We start from the raw sequence: 18,617 nt of genomic DNA, 5'->3' as shown, positions 1-18,617 counted from the left end.
TATATATATCAGTTTGGGGGTCCTTGAGTTTAAAAAAGTTTGAGAACCCCCCTGGCCTAATGTATAACTGGGGTCCTTGAAACTGAGAATACTAGACGCTGCTTTTAGTGAGTGTTTCTTAACCCCTTGGACCCTAGCCTCCCTGTTCTGTCCAAGAGCTCTAGCTTATTAGATCGGCTATTTACGATGAGATTTGGTGTAGAGGGAAAGAAAATGAGGGCGCCAAGGACCCTTGGGGATCAACTAAGTATGGTTTAAATGGTTAATGATGTTTGACACTTGTCCAGCAAAGTTCCTTTTCAAACAGACAGGATTCATTCATTAAAAAATGTTTATTTGTAATATAAAGTATTCCATTAGAAAATTGTACAATCAATACCACGGTCTCTTTCAATTAAAAGATTGCTCTTAAAAGCGAGAGAGTAGAATCTCAATTAATTCACTCAAACGTGATAAGGTTTATTTTAGCTGCGAAAGTAGGTGGGGTCCTTGGGGCCTTTCCCTACCTACACTGCAAATTCCTGAGTATCAATTTAAGTCAGAGTGTAAACGGACCCAAGAAGTTCCATTTTAAAGGCATAGCAGCCTATGTAACTTTGCCCTGTGTTTAAATGACAAAACAATAAATACGAATTTTGTACCCATCATTTCCCTCTATACCAGCAGTTATCAGCCACTGGAGTAGTGTGGTGGTGTTTACCTGCAGAAACACGCTGCCCTCTCACTGTATTTTGGTGTTTTCACTGTTTGTTTTGGTAGACAAAAAATGTCCCTGTCTACCAAAACAAACAGTGAAAACGCCCAAAATACATCTGTTTCTGCAGGTAAACACCACCACACCATGACTGTTGGCGTACGTGTAGAGTAAAGTCTGACATCACTGCCCCTAGAAGCCGCTATCCCCCTTTTTCCATTAAAAATACCATATGGTCTCAATAGCATCGTGGCGTATAAGAACTGTGTTCCAAAAATAAACAAATGAGGAGATCACAGACGTTATCAAATGTAACTCAATATCATCAGTCACGTAACTGACGGAATCGCCGGGCTGACAATTGGAACACAGTTCTTCTATGACGCGATGTTAAGATGACCCTATGGTATTTTCAATAGAACAAAAAAACAGGGGATAACGGGGTGACATCAGGACTTTCGAGTCTATGGAGGGAAATGATGGATACAAAATATTTATTGTATCTGTTGGGTCCAAAACTGTTACTTTTCAGGATTCAAATTCAAAAACAGCAAAAGTAGCAGAACAAGCAGCTCAAAACGAGCTTCGAGTTTGTAGATCTGCTACTTTTGATGCTTTTGTGTGACGCTGTAGTATAATCAAGTAGGAAGTTCATTTACGAAGTTAGAATATGAAGATAAGAGGTTTCTGCCCGACGGCAACGATATATTGTTTTGTTACGTAAACACAGGACAAAGTTACATACTACGCCTTTAGATTGACACAGAGGATTTAGCAGTGTACAGTCAGCTTCCTCAGCAAATGAAGAAGATCTCCTCCAGCATGTGACTCTCCTCCAAGTCCTGCTGGGGGCTTTGAGGGTAGCGTCTGACGGGGGAGAGCAGGGCCCTGCGGCTCTGTCGGAGGCCACTGGGCGGCGCTCTACAGGCACTGCGTGGTATAACGGGCCTTGGGGCGGCGGGCTTTCGTTGCACGGGCAGAGAGATGGGACTGAAGACCTCCAACAACTCAATCAACGAAGAGTCCAACCTAATGAGACAGACGTGATGGTCAATTCAAATGCTCAGACGCCGTTTCAAAAGGTTTGCCCAGACAGATACATGTTGCACTGTGTGGACCGTGCCAACGGGAGTGCTGTTGGAGCAGTGGTTCTCACATTGGGGTACAAGGACAGGGTCCTTGAGGGGATTCCAGGGGGTCCCCAGTAAAAAGAGTTAATACAGCAACAAGAAACTGTTTAACCACTTTAAGCCTATCTACATCTCCCATTTGAAAATAGCCCATCTAAAAGCTCATATATAGAGATATATGATCACTATGGTTGCTTTTTTCAACTCAATGAAATAAGGTTATGGAAGGGACAAAGAGGGAATGAATGACAGTGAAAATAATGTCATAATCAGTGCAGTGTAAAAAAAGTTACGGAAACTAAAACTAAAATATACAGAACATATTTAAATAAGTAAACAAACCAAAAAGAAAAAAAGGTAATACCATTGCAAATACACTACGTACAAACTATGAACACGTTAAAAATAACTACAATAAACATTGTCTGACAACACTGACCACATACAGGTATGAGGTATCCGCAAGCAACTTAGATGCTATAATGCTATCTGGCATCTAGAATTGCAATACCAAACCGTGACAGCCCATTCATCCAAACAGAAAAGTCCTATCTGATTGTATTAAACTACGTTAAACTCACTAACATTGCAGCTGTACGGAAAGCTTGGATTATCCTCTTTGTATCTGTCAAGTTTTTGTTTCATGAAAATCCACCGTAGACATTATGAGCTACTTTCTGTCAATAAATTCCGTGCAGGTGATTCTTTTTATATATCACTGTGTGGATATGAGTCTGGTGCTTCTATGAGGATGTTTTTTTAGTTTGGAAGCGCTCGTTGGAAATCACTCAATGGTCCTGCGTAACACTTGTTTAAAAATTGCACATAATGCAGGAGGCAGCAGGACATTGCGTTATTGAAAACTAGCGCTTCCAAACTCGACACAAAATGAATACAATCAGATAGAACTTTTCTGTTTGGATGAATGGGCTGTCAAGGGTTGGTATTGCAACTCTAGGTGCCAGATAGCATTATAGCATCTGAGTTGCTTGCGGCTAGGTCTGAGGTAGTCTGGGAGGGTTAGCGTTGGAGCTTGGACAGCAGGGGCGCGGCCACTGCGTTGTGATTCAAATCAACAGCCAATGAAGAAAAGGGGGCGGGATCCACATGCAGTGGGTGTTGCATCTAAATAGGATCGACGGGAAGCAATTTCCCCTTGAGAAATTTCGGCCGCCATTGTTGTGTACTGCTGTTTGCCTCTCGTCTGACTTTTTAGACGAGTTGCACAGCTCTCAGACCGGTAAGAGGCGTGTCCGCTCAGATTCAGAGCGTAAGGTACATCCCGCCCACAAATACCAGGGCTCTGGCCCAGAAGTTCCTCGCCAGAGCTGGCGAAAACTTCTGGGAACTCAGATTAGGTCTGAGGTATTGAGACGTTTTGAGGGGCAGTTGCTATCCATGGTGCTGAAGGTTAGTTGTGCTGTGTGGATATGTGAATGCTGTCCATGGTGCTGAAGTTTAGCTACAAGGTGAGTGCTGCTCATGATATAAAGCAGCGACTCTCAACCTGTGGACCGGGGCATACTAGTGGGCCATGAGGATATTACACTAATTAGCAAAACACTAAGATTGTATTGATATTATAACATGAACATAACACAGCAACCGGCTACCGTGTTTAGTGGTCTGATGGGTGGGCCACGAATGCTTTTGAAGTTTTCAAGCGGGTGCTGAAGCTTAATTATGCTCAGTAGAAATAGGAGTGCTGTCCATGAAATGAGAGCTCTTTTCTCCATCTTTCAAAGCATAACAGGAACCTATTCTAGTTGTTCTTTTTTCAGCAGCAGCATACTTTCTTCTCCTCATTAAATATGATGTTGTTTCCGTCGGGTGGAAACCTTGTATGTCCAAAATCGTTCCTTTTATTATTATTATTATGTTTTTAAGTGAAAATAGACGATATATGTGAGCTTGTAGATCTGCAAAATTCACTACTATTTGCGACACTCCCTGTATGATGAAGTAGGGTATTAATTTATGGTAAAAAAATAATAAAACGTAGAAATATAGTGATACAAGGTTTCTGCCCAACAGCAACTCTATTGTACTGCACTGTACAGTATGTAGGATTGGTTATTCGTATTCTAGCCTACCCTTTTCCAGTTAGCTGTTTTACATGCCCATTCTGTTTGTCTGACCGTGGGCAGTTCTCAGATTGGATTGGCACACATTAATTAGTTCTACAAGCTTTCAATCTAAACGTGGGAACGCGCCCAGCTTTGAAGTGTCGACAGAGGTTGGACTGAACCGCATTTAATCTGTCAAAAGCCGAAATATACTGACTGTTGGATTCATCCAACATAGTTATCATATCGTCTGTCGGGTGGAAACCTCATATTTGTGTAACAAACCGGTGTGATTCCAAATGCAAAAAAATAAAGATAACTGAGGAAAACAGAGAATTTTATAATTCAGTGTGTGGACAGTCGTTTGCTTTCACTACCAATGCTGCTGGATTACCTGTATGTTTGATCTGCTGCATTGTGTGAAGTTAAGTAGTTAATCTTGTGTACCTGTACACAAGATGTAGGTCTCTAACAATAAAGCACAGCTCAAACATGTTTGCGGCTCCAGACAGATGTTTTAGTTTTTTCAGTCCAAAATGGCTCTTTCGACATTTAAGGTTGCTGACCCCTGCTTTAGTGTGATGCTGTAGTATGATCAAGTAGGGCGTTAATTTACAAAAAAACACAACAAGTTTGAATATGGAGATAGGAGGTTTCTGCCCGACAGCAACGATATCCAATGTTGCTGGCCGCCTCAGAATCTATAACATTAACATCAAAACAAGTGGCACATTGAGGGGGAAACAGCACAGTAGCTTTGTAGGCTATTCGTACGTACATAATAAACTCCAGGTACGTTCCATTTTTGTGTATAAACAAACAAGGCTTTGATCTGAAACCGTAGTTGCTAAAGAGACACCTAGGAAACCACACGGCAGTGGAAAACATTTCCAAAAAGACAAGAAATGACTGTTAAACATTGTTTGGATGCCGACCTTGTAGGCCGGCTGTACAGAGACTGCTGCCCTGGCACACAGACTACTAACGTGTGCCGCACTACGTAGTATGAAACCATTGCTGAGTCCCAAGGCTCGTGGCAGAAAAGCCTCCACATATAAATGTAAAGCCCGAAACCAACATGAGCCCGTGAAATCAGAATCATCAGAAATATGCGAGAAATAAAAGAGCGAACTGACCCGGCCCCGTCGGGTTTGGGCAGAGATCTTAAGCTCAAGAGTACTGTGCTGTGTGTGTGTGACCGCCATATTTTGAAAGAACAACCTTGCATTGTTTCAGGGTAAAAGGACAGAATTTGCACACAAAGACAGCCGGATATATACGTGCCCGAAGAGTTAAGCAGGGACGGCGTGAGCCCTGGGGGCCGGGGGTAGACATCGCACATGGCTAAAGTACACTTGTAGCGTGGCGTTTAGCAGCATACGTGCAGTTCATCTTTCACTTGTTAACACAGACAAATATAAAAAGCAAATCCCTCAACGAATAAAAAAGTGTTAACAAACGTTTCTTGCCGAAGTTGTCTCCTGGACCCTAACAAGCAGCGTTAACAAGTCAAAACCGCTGAGGCGGGCCGGGCAGAAAACAAGAACAGCTTCTTACAGGTGTGAGAGGAAAGCCAGAGAGAGAGAGAGGGAGAGAGAGAGAGAGAGCTTCCTACCACTGGAATAGAAATGAGGAAACACGCCGAGAAATAAATAAAGCAAAACGGGGGAGATTAAGCTAATAGAGATTCAATCCCTCAGACTGGCTGGGCTTGATAAATTATTCAGTGTATACACAGCCCAACGAGGAGCATTCAACATACAAAACATGAATTCTTTAAGAGCACACACTCTACTCATGTAGCCGGCGTAATTCTCGACTCATTTTAAAAGGCGGCATCGATTTGCATCTGTGCACGGCTCTCCCGAGGTAAGGGGTGATCGTTGGCATGCATGCGTGCGGCCGGCCGGAAGACAGACACGCGAGGGCCTCGGCGCATCACTGTGATATTGGCTGCTTTTAACCCATTAGGACCGGGAAAGCGTCCGTGCCATTTTAGACTTTAACCGTTATTTTATACTTTGGCTATTCAAAAAGAGCAGCTCTACAAGCTCATAGCGCGTCACTTCGTGCCGCGCAATGAGCTTGTAGATGTGCTATTTTTGAAAGATTGTGATTTGTTTTGCAAATATTTTAATATTTATATATATATATATTTTAAAGCAAACCTTTTTAACTCAAATCTTTGCTTTTGGGGGTTCCTGGAACAAAATATTTTGAGATGGGGGGGGGGGGGTCGGCGGCCAAATACATATAATTTTGGGGGGTCCTTGACGTAAAAAAGTCAAGTTTTCATATAGCAACATGTATTTTGTGTGATTTAGAATCTGCCTCAGGTCTTAATGGGTTAAACTCAAGGCGCCACACATCTAGGGAAAGAAGAAAAAAAAAACACAACATCTTGGAGAGCAAGAGGCTAAGAATCACAGTTTGCTTGGCCAACATGAATCAATGCATGCATGTGCTTTGAGCATAAGAGCGGATGGAGATAGTTGAGCTTCAATCTCTTTTCCTGTGCAGCGGGCTATCATCCCGTGGCTTTCCTCTCCCTCATTCACTAAGTAAATCTGTCTTCCTCATTTGGTCTCCTTCTGCCTGTCAATAGTGGTTAGTGGTGTGTGTGTGTGTGTGTGTGTGTGTGTGTGTGTGTGTGTGTGTGTGTGTGTGTGTGTGTGTGTGTGTGTGTGTGTGTAAGAGAGGGAGATTGAGAGGCAGTGGTGCTTTGTAGAGAAAGAGAGAGAGAGAGGGAGGGGGGGTGTGGGGGGAGGGGGAGGGACTTTGGCTGGGCTCCCTCTCTCGAAATGTGAGAATTTGCATTTTTATTTGTTGATTTATTTAACCCTTTAAGACCTGAAGCCGATTCCACATGTCTCCTAAATCTCAACAGTATTCTGAAAAACCTATGTTTCTATATCAGTGGTGCTCAATCTTTTTCATGTCAAGGACCCCCAAAATTATATGTATTTGGCCGTGGACCCCCATCAAAATATTTTGTTCCAGGGACCCCCAGAAGCAAAGATTTGAGTTAAAAATGTTCGCTTTAAAAATATATATATTCAGAAGATTTGCACAGATTTTCACGATTTTTCAAAAATAGCAGATCTACAAGCTCATAGCGCGGCACTCGGTGCCGCGCTATGAGCTTGTATATCTGCTATTTTTGAACAGCCCAAAGTGTAAAATAATGCTTTTTAGCTCAAATCTAAAAATGACACAGTTCCAGGTCTTAATGGGTTAACGGACAGGGCTCTCAAACAGCCATCCATCAACAGACGACATGGTGGTAATGAATAATGCATCACTTACCGGCGGTCACAATCTATAACAAGGGGTGTGTGTGTGTGTGTGTGTGTGTGTGTGTGTGTGTGTGTGTGTGTGTGTGTGTGTGTGTGTGTGTGTGTGTGTGTGTGTGTGTGTGTGTGTGTGTGTGTGTGTGTGTGTGTGTGTGTGTGTGTGTGTGTTGGGGGGGGGGTTACAGTTTGGACAGAGAAGCGGGGTGGGGGGGGGGATAGGGGATGAGGGTGGCATGGAGATTGCACACAGGCTACAGAGAATGCTAATAGATTTTCGGAGGGCTATATAGTACAACTTAATTTTTTTGGGGGGTGGGGGCTGTGATCAAAGTTGTGAATTGCTGCCCAATATTAATATCGCCCGAGGAACTCCTTCAAATCCGGTTCACTGATCCACGTATGCGGGCAAAAACTGGCATACACACAGACACACACACACACACACACACACACACACACACAACACGCCACGTCTGTCATTGTGAGGCTTTGGCTTAAGGGATATTGGGTTCTTTTGAGAGCTTCCCGAGTAGCACCATTGTGATCAATCATTTTAAAGATGCTTTTAACTGCTATGACAGTCACTACAATACAGCCATGACTGTATGAGTCCATCTCCATTAAAAAGGTAAACTTTAAGAAAACCGTAGCCGTCGGGTGGAAACCTCATATGTACTTAAATGTTACTTTTCAGGATTCAAATTTAGAAAAAATCGCAGATCTACAAGTTCAGAACACATTGAGCTTGTAGATCTGCTATTTTAGCATTTTTTTGGTGTGTGACTCTGTAGTATGCAGGGCGTTCATTTATCAAAAAACATAGAAAGTTGAGATATGAGGTTTCTCTCCCCGACAGGAATGAAATGGAACATTTCTGCAGAAAATACACTTGACAGACCACGGTGCTTCACCTTGCACAAATAATTAATAATTGGCGTAACTACACAACTGTATAGACATGCCTAATTGACTTCTTGATGTCTTGGAGGAGCCAGTGTGAGCCATTCTTTGGAATGGTACCGTTTGAGTATGACAAATTACACTGCTGACTGTCACACCTGGTGGAACAATCATCGTTATCGTTTATCGCAAAAAAACATACACTGGACCTGAGTTGGCTCCGTATCTGGACATTTATTTATTTATTTTTTAGTCTATACCAAAAATAGCAGATCTAAAAGCTCACCACGCAACGCGTTGCTAGATATGCTAATTTTGGCTAATGTTCCCCCCAGAATATGGATGCTGGGATGGAAGTGGTTAACACAAGTGGCATTTGAAGAGTTTTAAGCATATTTTGATTATCGCGATAATACCTTTAATCGCAATTATTTCACGTCATTTTCATATCATCCCATCCCCCAAGTGTGAGCCATTCTCTGGAATGCTACCGTTATGAGTATGACAAATGACACTGCTGACTGTCACACCTTAACACCTATACTCCCCCCTATAAGGCACAGATACTTTTTTTAATGTGTGCTCTCCTCTCGTCCTATAAGGCCACATAACATTTTCACAGTACCCTTCCCGACCGCTCTCTTCCCCCTCGTAACGTCGGCGGGTTATTTGGCACCTCTCTTTCATTAAAAAAAAAATAGCTGTCTCGCCTCGGCAGCTCCCCTTTCATTTGCAGTCCAAACAGTAATATAAAAAACCTATAATGGCCAGCGTGCGTACATCCCGCATGTCAATTTCCCAGCCAATCAATAGCAGGCGGGCAGTTGGCAGCCGGGGTTGGGTGGGGGGTGGGGGGGGGGCTGGAACTCTCTCATTACTAACTAGCACAGGATTCATGGAGGGATTACGGGGGTCACTTAATGTTAACCCGCAGCTTTCGCTTTGGCAATTTGCACCTCAAAATTAAATTGGTTAAAGATGCGATGGTCACTGGAGGCTTGTTGCCGAGTGAAAGGAGGTTCAAGCTTAAGGGCCTAACCTTGTGACACAATAAGATAATATCTGTGGCTTTTTTTTTTCCAGACAGAAATTGATCTATTCTTTTATTTTATTTTTTGCCAAGCTTACTTGGAGAGAGAAAAGCTTTTTTTTCTTCTATTCTTTTTTTTCCTTTTTTTTGGGGTGTTGCACAGCAGCAGTGCTCAGAAGAGTCAATGAAGATCTGGTGCAACGGCCAGCAGTGTTGCCAGATTTTGCAAGAGAAATAAGCAACAAGGTCTATGAAAACAATCCCAAAAGAAGCGACCTATAGGGCTAGCAGTGGCGGCCATTTTGTGGTGCCACAGATAGAAAACTCATACATTTTTCCCATAGAGATTTCTGAAAATATTTAAATACATTATTTTAAGCCTTGAACCAAGCCATCCAGGCTCCTGGTGAATCATGGACCATAAAACATTTGATTCTGTGTAAAAAAAAAAAATAAAAAAAAAAAGATTCACCAGGAGCCTGGATGGCTTGGTTCAAGGCTTAAAATAATTAGTATAAATACTTTCAGAAATCTCTATGGGGGAAATGAATGGGTTTTCTATCTGTGGCCCCACAAAATGGCCGCCACTGCTTTCATGCTTTGCGCTATAGGCCAAGAGCACTTTAAACCTATATACATAATACATCGGCTATATAAATCAACGAGCGTTGAGGGCTTGTAAAAAAAAATGCATGTTTTTGAAACATTTGAAATTCAGCGTTACAGTAAATAATTAGGGGGTCCATGACATGACAATGTTTAAAAACCACTGGTTTAAACAACATTAGGAAACAAGCCCAAATAAGCAACTACACTTTAGAAACAAGCGCAAAAAAATAAAACCCGCAACTACCAATATTTACAAGCAACTTAACATAAACAAGCCTAAATAATATAGGTTGCTTATAATACGCGCACATGGCAACACTGACGTCCAGTGGTGGACAAAAGCATATAGCTTAAAAGCCAAAGGCTTGAAAGCCAAAACGGAAATAATTTGCATTCTTATGTTCCAATGCTCAATGCCAAGAACACAATTAAAATCGTTAATTGCAATTATGTGTATGACAATGAATCATCAAGTAAAGTTTCATGATCCAGCCCTATTGCTCGGCGCTTGTTAAGCTGAACAGCATGGGTTTTGGGCTTGGTGTGGATTAAAGTGCATGTGAGGGGTGGGCTGATGGCATCCCACTGTTTTCAACCAGGTGCACAGAAGAGCATCATTAAGGTCAGGGAGTTTGACAAGGTCTTTGGTTCCTCTTGGCTAAACTGAATAGAAAATGAGCTGGAAGGCAACAAACGCGCAGCCTTCCTTTCATTTGCTGCTATTTATCAGAGAGGGGGGGTGGGGGGGTAATGCATTACAAATGAGGAATTTGTGATTAGTCAAGGTCAGTTTGAGCAGTTGTGGGGAGAGAGAGAAAAACAAAAACTATTAGCATTTGTCTAATCCAAATCAACAGATTAGCATAGGATTACAGATACCAGAAGGAGACTCCTTCACTATTGTTAATGAACGACCACTGTTACAGTGGTCTCTGAAGCCTAATGGGCTTCAGAGGTGTGCGTGGGTTGTAATAAGATCTGATACCTACAGTCCTTTGTTAGTAGTTAGTAGCCATCAACTGGCAAATATCCAAAGGGTACATTTTTGTAAGGACTGGAAACTTGTTTGAGATTAGGTAATCAAACACACAAAATGTTGTTGCAAAAAATCGTGACATCATTTGAGATATTTTGGAAACATTTTAACAACACACATCTTTTAACTCATTCCCTGCCTAGAACGACTAAAACGACTTCTGTCCCATAAGCCATGCCTGCCTAGAACGACTAAAACGACTTTTGGAAAAAAAAAAAACATTTTTTTTTTTTTATTTGACCCAAAGACCAAGGAGATATGATTTGTAGAAGATCTAGACCCCCATCCACTTCCTCGTTAACTTAAAACTTAAAAATTCTGTATCTCGGCTCCTGAGTACTTTTTTTTTTCAATGAAAAATCTTGGCAGTGGGCAAACGCGGCCAGAAATAATTCAGGCAGTGAATGAGTTAAGCGGTTCCTGGCGCAAAATCTTTTCAAATGGGGGTCCTTGACATGAAAAGGTTTGAGAACCACTGCTGTAACTATATATGAGCTCCCATGAAGGAGCACCCTGCAGGACATAGCGGGGAGGGGGGCTTACAGCCGTCTTCTGTAGACATGTGTTGTCAGTACAGAACAGGAGAGGAAAGCACGAAGCTGAAACGCAGAGTAAATATCATCGCTGTAGGGTAAAAAATCTTGTATCTCCATATCTCCATATTTTTGTTTTTTCGTAAATAATGCCCCACTTGATCATACTACCGCGTCTTACAAATGCATCAAAAGTAGCAGATCCGCAAGCTCGAAATGCGGCTCGAAGCGACACGTTTTTGAGCTTGTAGATGTTCTCTCCTCCACGTCATCAGTGCCCATACCCTAGGTGGGGTTGGCGAAAGAGCCTTTCTGTGTGGAGTTTGCATGTTCTCCCCGTGTCCCCTCACAACAAACATGCAGTAGTCCTGGTCTCTATACTGTCTCCCCCTGGTCAGCCGGGGCGCCTGATGGAGGGGAAAGGAACTGGTTGGAATAACGTGTTCCTTCCACACGCTACGTCCAACCGGGGAAACTCCCCCCTGTCAGGTGATAAGAAGCGGCCTGCTCACTCCTCATGCATTAAAGGAAGCATGAGCTCAGTTCGGTGCTCTCCCCAGGCTGGCAGAGGGAGAATAGCGCCCAGGATTACAAGTTTAGGCATTGGCACTGGGATAAAAAATGTAAGTAAAAAAATAAATAAATAAATTGAATCCTGAAAAGTAACAGTTTTGGACATATGAGGTCCCCCCCCCCCCCCGACAGAGATGAAATATACTTTTGAGGAGAAATAATTCTGCATTAAAAATGTGAAGCACTGCTCTTCCTTTTACAACGGACTCGGTCGTATTTTACCTCTTCTCCTTTTTTTGGGCCAAATCAACTTAGAATTTTCTCCACACACACGAGAAGGAAGACAACATGCTGTCACATTAATTACCTTTCCACATCAACTGAGGAGGGGGACATGGGGGACAGTAATGAATTTCCTTCCCTTTAGTTGGAGAATCTGACGCTTTGCACTCAATGATTCATTCCCACCCAGGCCTTGATCGCCCCCCCCCCCCCCCCCCCCCCCCCCCACTCCTCTCCCATCTCTCTCCCCCTCTTCTCTGGCTGCTTCCAGCTCTATCCATCTCACCCTCATTTAACTTTACTCTCGTTCCATCTCTCACACCTTATCCAATGCTCTCTTGCCCCTCAAACACACTTCGGCTTTCTCTTTCTCCCTCTCTCTCTCTTGTGCTTCTGTCTGACTCATTACTGTGGCACAGTGGTGGAAAAAGTACCCCAGTAAAAGTATCAATACCATAATGTAGAAAAACTGTGTTACAACAATACAATTCGAGTAAAAGTCCTTCATTCAAAATGTACTCTAGTGCAAGAGTATTGGCATCAAGACATACTACTAAAAGTATGCAGAATGTGCCATATCACAAGTTATCAAAATGTATTAAAAAAATATTTTGAAAACAGCAGATCTACAAGCTCACAACGCATTGCGAGCATGTAGATCAGCTATTTTTTAAATATCCGAGGTATACAGGGCTGATGTGGTTGTTTCTACGTCTGGAGACTCCCGTCAAGAAGGCTTCAGCATGCTCTATCCGCTACACTAGGGCGGACAAATCAACATTTTGTAATAATAAAAAAAATCTAATCTAGATCTAAATCTAAGTAGTAACTAAATATTTCAAATAATTGTAGTGGAGTAAAAGTACAATATGTTGTCTCTGAGATGTAGTGGAGTACAGAAGAAGAATTGAAATGTTACTACTTGGGTACTTAGTTACTTTCCACCACTGCTGTGGCAGAGGGAGAGGGAGAGAGAGATTGAGAGGGGGAGAGGGAGAGAGAGATTGAGAGGGGGAGAGGGAGAGAGAAAGAGATCGAGAGAGAGAGGGAGACAGAGAGAGATTGAGAGGGGGAGAGGAAGAGAGATAGAGAGAGAGACAGAGACAGTGAGAGATTGAGAGGGGAGAGGCAGAGAGAGAGAGAGAGAGAGAGAGGGGAGGGCAGTGTGTGCATCCAGAAGCCTGCTCCATTACACCTGCTGGTGGGACCCTGCTAGGCCCACTAATGGAACACAGCGTGTCTCCTGACAGGCTGGCCACGGCGCTAGCTAGCTTCATTTAGCCTCTCACAGTTCATAAAGTTGGCCAGACCAGGAGCAAAACTTCATTTAACCTTCCAAAAACTACCGTTTGTGAGCTCAAGAAGGAGAAAAAAAACCTGCTTCATTAAGTCTCCTACTTAAGCCTCGAGTCTTCTATCTTGTATGTTGCATAATTGTATAATAATTGCTAGTGAACTCAAGGACCCCGGTGATGAAGAGCTGTTGGTTGAACTTGCTTTTTCCAACCTGGCGTCCCTGCTTTGGCTATGTCATTATAGGCAAAAACTGTGTGGAAATTGTGGAAACATTGTGAAGAATTGTGAAAAACCTTTCTAAAATGGAGAAAACAGGAGATCTACAGCGTCCTTGTAGATAGGCTATGTTTCTGCCTTTATAGATAGTACAGTTAAGTATTGACAGGAAAGAGACGGGGAGTGATGCGCAGCAACGGTCTCTCTCTGGAATCAAACTCGGGACTCGCTGTCAGGCTGCATCAGAGCCTATATGTCTTCTCTGTCGGGTGGAAACCTCATATGTCCAAAACTGTTACTATTCAGTATTCAAATTCAAAAGTAGCAAAAGTAGCAGATCATCCACACTCAAAACGCTCCACGCTCCGAGCTTGTAGATCTGGCTACTGTTGATGCTTTTGCGTGACACTGTGGTAACAGTGTGGTATGATCAAGTAGGGCGTTAATTTACAACAAAACAAAAAGTTAGAATATGGAGATAGGAGGTTTCTGCCCGACAGCAAGGATTAATAATCTCTTCAGGGCAGCCTCACCAAGTTTCACAAAAGTACACCCATCTGTTCTCGAGTTTGACCATGACCTTCACTGTGACCTTGACCCCTGACCTTTTCCATGAAACCAAGTTTCATGGAAAATCCGACTATCTGTTCTTTATTTTGCTAGAAGATAAGAGACGGAATGGGTCAAAAACATTATGGCGGTAACGTTTTGTCCCATTAAGTAATGCCAACTGGCTAGCAAAAAGTAAAACCATTATTATTAACCCATTGAAACCGGGAACGCATCTGTGTAACCACTTTAACCATTATTTTATACTTTGGCTATTCAAAAATAGCACTAGATATACAAGCGACACTCAGTGCCGCGCTATGAACTTGTAGATCTGCTATATTTTTTTTATCGAGAGAAATTGTGCAAATCTTTGAATATATACCACTGATGATAGCAACAAAAAACTGTTAAGATTTAGAAGACATTTGTAGAACCCCAAGAAGCAAAGATTTGAGTTACAAATGTTCCCTTTAAAAATATATATATTCAAAGATTTGCACAAACTTTCAAGATTTTTCAAAAATAGCAGATCTACAAGCTCATAGCGCGGCACCCGTCATGAGCTTGTATATCTGCTATTCTTGAATAGCCAAAGAAATCTTATGGCACGGATGCTTTCCCAGTCTTTAATTGATTAAAAAAACCCTAACACGTTCTGTCTCTCACATACAGTAAGCTCAGCGATGGAAACACCTTCACTTCAAGCCCTGCTCAATCATGTTGTGCAGCAGCACTAGTTAGCCCTGAAGGAAATCCATTTAGGTTTTGTGGCTCTCGCAGGACAAAGACTACTGGGGCACACGCAGTGCTGCTAATGTGCTGCTTTTTCATTGTTGTCCAAGGAAGAAACAGGCCCTCCCACTCTTCTGGCAGGCACAGAGATGCTGCTTCTTCAGTCCAGTGTGTTAGTTCATCTAGCACTATCGCCTCTCTCTGGGTGGAATGTACTGTGTTTATTAAAACACAAAAAGTTAAAATATGGAGATAAGGTTTCTGACCGACAGCAACAACATAGTATCGTTTGCTACAGTGATTCCTTTTGCTCAGTGTTTCCAATTTGCCACGCTTGTTGCGAGATTTAGCAACGTTTACGATGAACCTAGCGACTTGTTAATTCACTTGGTTATTTCAGGACCTTTGTGTGTCAAATTCACACATTTTCCCTCTATATGACTAAAATAATAAAATATCTGTTGTATGTTGTATTACTAACTCATAACTAATGTCATAATTTTCATGGAGATGACCAGTCCTTTAGTAAGCAACTTACACAAATCAAATCGATCACCAAAAACTCATGCTTCAGAATCAAAACACTATCAAAAAAGATGCAACGATACCATCTCCACTGTTAATGTTTAGAATAGTTTCAGTGATGCTCTGTGTTGATGTGTTACCTAGCTTCGGGGGTCCCGGGCATCGCAGGCACTGAGGTGGTCTTCACAAAATTGGCAGAGGGCACGGCAGGAGAAGTGGCCATGTCCGTTTTGGAGCGATGCATGTCTTCTGTTGGGAGTTGCAACGGTTAGGGGTGATATATTCAAAATGAGGGCAGCAAGGCTGCAATGCTGCACAAGCAGGAGGTACATGCAGCTCTTGAATCCACTGTGAAAAGACTGTGGTGCACAAACTGTGGGTTGCAAACTAAACTTGGAGATATCTATTGAGGGCTACAAACACTAGCCTGCTGCACACAAGCCCCCAGAACCGCAGTAGAACAGTGATGCCCATGCTTCTACAGTTTGAAACCATAGTGCGCCTGCTCGGTGCTCAAGTCTTCCGCGTTTGGGCACCAACATTTGGTGCTCAAAATGTGGAAGAAGAGGGTACTTCCGGGTGCTTCATGCGCTGGGTGAGCAACTTCATTGAGATGAATATGAATAAAAGTCCAGTTTCTTCTATAATATAATTCAAAAAGTGAAACTTTCATATATTCTAGATTCTTTGCGCATACAGTGAAATATTCAAACCCTATTTTTGTTTTAATCTTGATTTTTATTGCACACAGCTCATGAAAATCAAAAATCCATATCTCAAAATATTAGAATATTACATCATGAGACCACTCAAAAGAAATCATTATAATACAGAAATGTCAACCATATGCACTCAATACTTGGTCTGGAATACTTTTGAACAAATGACTTCATCAATGGGGCGTGGCATGAAGGTGATCAGCCTGTGGCACTGTTGAGGTGTTATAGAAGCCCAGGTTTGCTTTGATAGCGGCCTTAAGCTCATCTATGTGGTTGGTTCTGGTGTCTCTCATCTTCCTATTGATCTTCCTTCAGATGGTAGACATTTCTGTATTATAAATCCTTCTTTTAAGTGGTCTTAAGTAATATTCTAATATTTTGAGGTAAGGATTTTTTGATTTTCATGAACTGTATGCCATAATCATTAAGATAAAACAAAAAAAGCTTTTACATATTTCACTTTATGCGCAATGAATCTAGAATTTATGAAAGTTTTACTTTTGGAATTATACAGAAGAAATGAACTTTTACACAATATTCTAATATTTGTTATAACTATGGCTGCACACAGCTGCAGTGAGTGAGATTCTAGCGTTCCATAGCCTCAAGGGATGGGAGCTTCTAATTGGTTAAGACAACGTTTCAGACTGAAATTTGAAAATAAAATGACCGAAAAGCCATTTCACCACGATTTTAACGACTGAGGGTGTGACGCTAGACCTTACCATGACTGCAAACAGCAACATGCGCAGGAGGCTGGGCTGAAGTTGAACATGTGTCTCCGTTGTCAAGCTGTGCTTCCTCACACTGCCTGCAGTACACAGACACAATATATATTCAGATAAATCCTAATCACACGGTAGTGACTCGTAACATGCGTGGCTGTAGCTTAAAGTGGTGTGTGTGTGTGTGTGTGTGTGTGTGTGTGTGTGTGTGTGTGTGTGTGTGTGTGTACGTGTGTACGTGTGTACGTGTGTGTGTGTGTGTGTGTGTGTGTGTGTGTGCGTGTACGTGTACGTGTACATGTGTACGTGTGTGCGTGTGTGCGTACGTGTGTGTGTTGACCTGGAAAGTACATGGCATCCAGACGGATCCTCTGGCTGTGACACTGCAGTTCTGTTGGTTGAGCTGCCAAGCTCACCTTGAGTGGCTTGTTGAAACCTGACAGAGAAACAGAGACAAACGGAGAGTAAAAGCCTGGTTCATAACAGCACCTACAAGCTCAGAACTTGTAAGTATGTGAGCTTGTAGGTATGCCATTTTTCGGAGCGCACATATCTATGTATGTATTTACTACTGTGTCATAGATGTATTTCATCGAGTCAGACTTTTGCTTTCATATCTAAGCAAAAGTCAGACTCAAAGTACATCTATGATAGTCTTGATCCAAGGCTAACTGTGGAGCGACTAGTCAGCACTCAGAATGTATTTAATGGACAACAGGAATTAACCAGTCAACCATCACCGGATTGTGCTGGCTCACCTTCTTCATTCACTTTAAATCCAAAATATCACCATGTTCCTACAAGTTGGGGCGTTATATACGAGCGTTGTACACCGTTATCATCTCTGCAGCGTAGCACTGTGAATCTCGCAGGCAGTGGCTCGTGGCAAATGATGTTTCCTGTTAGCCTACGTCACCGCAAAAATCCTTATTCACCAGATCACAGCCATTTGCGGTAAGAAATAGATACATCACATGACAAATAATTAATTTTGACGTTTGTCCGTCTGTAGACGGAGCTCTGCGACTACCTGTTGTAGTCCAGGCGTGACTGTCGGAGCTGCTGGTTCTGGCTGATGAGCCTGGCCTCCTGATGGGCCAGACGGACCTGCAGCCTCTCCCTCTCCATCTCCAGCTGCATCTTCTGCAGCAGCAGCTGGTGCCTCTTCTCCTCCCAGCCCTGGTGGCCCAGGAGGGGCATGGTCAGGGCTCCGTCATCCCCCGGGACCACCACAGTCTCGCTACCGGGCAGCCTGTGTGCAAGTGGAGTGGACGTGTTTATCAGAATCAGAATCAACTTTATTGTCACATCACCTAGTTTATAGGTGTAAAGTGGGTGAAATGTTTTTGTTTTTCAGGGTAAGCTCCATCAATTATTTTTTAAATGAGAAGAAAAGGGAAGGGGGTGCAGGGAGATGGAGAGCAGGGAGAAAGTAATCAAATGTCAAAAAACACTTTAACTTTACAGGTAAAAAAAAAGAAAATCCACATGGCAGGCCCACACAGGGAAAGTAAAGTCTGCACAAATGGAACATATCCACATGAAGGGTGTAGGGGGGTCCGTTTTATTGGCATAAAAAGGTCTAAAAGGGGCTCGTCTCCTTCCTGATGACACGATTTACCTGAAACCCTCATGTGTGATGTGTGGGTGACTAAAAATAAAGCCATTAACGGGACAACGATCTATGTTTATGTACGATGTACAGTATGGCTGAGGGCTGTGAATAGACTGACTACGGTCCTTTAAACCTTTACTATGTTTGCTTG

General features: G+C 42.6%; 1 protein-coding gene across 3 annotated transcripts in view; it reads right to left on the bottom strand.

The window, feature by feature from the left end:
* Positions 1 to 730: 730 nt before the first annotated feature.
* The window catches only part of kiaa1328 (KIAA1328 ortholog), a 40,739-nt gene continuing 22,852 nt past the window's right edge, over positions 731 to 18,617 (bottom strand). For 2 of the 3 annotated variants that reach the window (XM_084062241.1, XM_084062242.1), the window contains 5 exons: positions 17,882 to 18,103; positions 17,192 to 17,287; positions 16,852 to 16,937; positions 15,548 to 15,656; positions 731 to 1,723 (listed from right to left, as the gene is read on the bottom strand). In XM_084062241.1, the coding sequence (XP_083918367.1) occupies positions 1,489 to 1,723; positions 15,548 to 15,656; positions 16,852 to 16,937; positions 17,192 to 17,287; positions 17,882 to 18,103 (748 nt within the window). In that variant the 3' untranslated portion in view covers positions 731 to 1,488. Of the gene's footprint in view, positions 1,724 to 15,547; positions 15,657 to 16,851; positions 16,938 to 17,177; positions 17,288 to 17,881; positions 18,104 to 18,617 lie in introns of all 3 variants that reach the window. The other variant, XM_084062243.1, reaches the window with a different exon arrangement.

This window comes from Gymnoscopelus microlampas (assembly GCF_963454915.1).
Source record: "Gymnoscopelus microlampas genome assembly, chromosome: 7".
NCBI lineage: Eukaryota > Metazoa > Chordata > Actinopteri > Myctophiformes > Myctophidae > Gymnoscopelus > Gymnoscopelus microlampas.
Note: the sequence above shows the minus strand (reverse complement) of the source record. Positions and strands in the feature narration are given on the sequence as shown.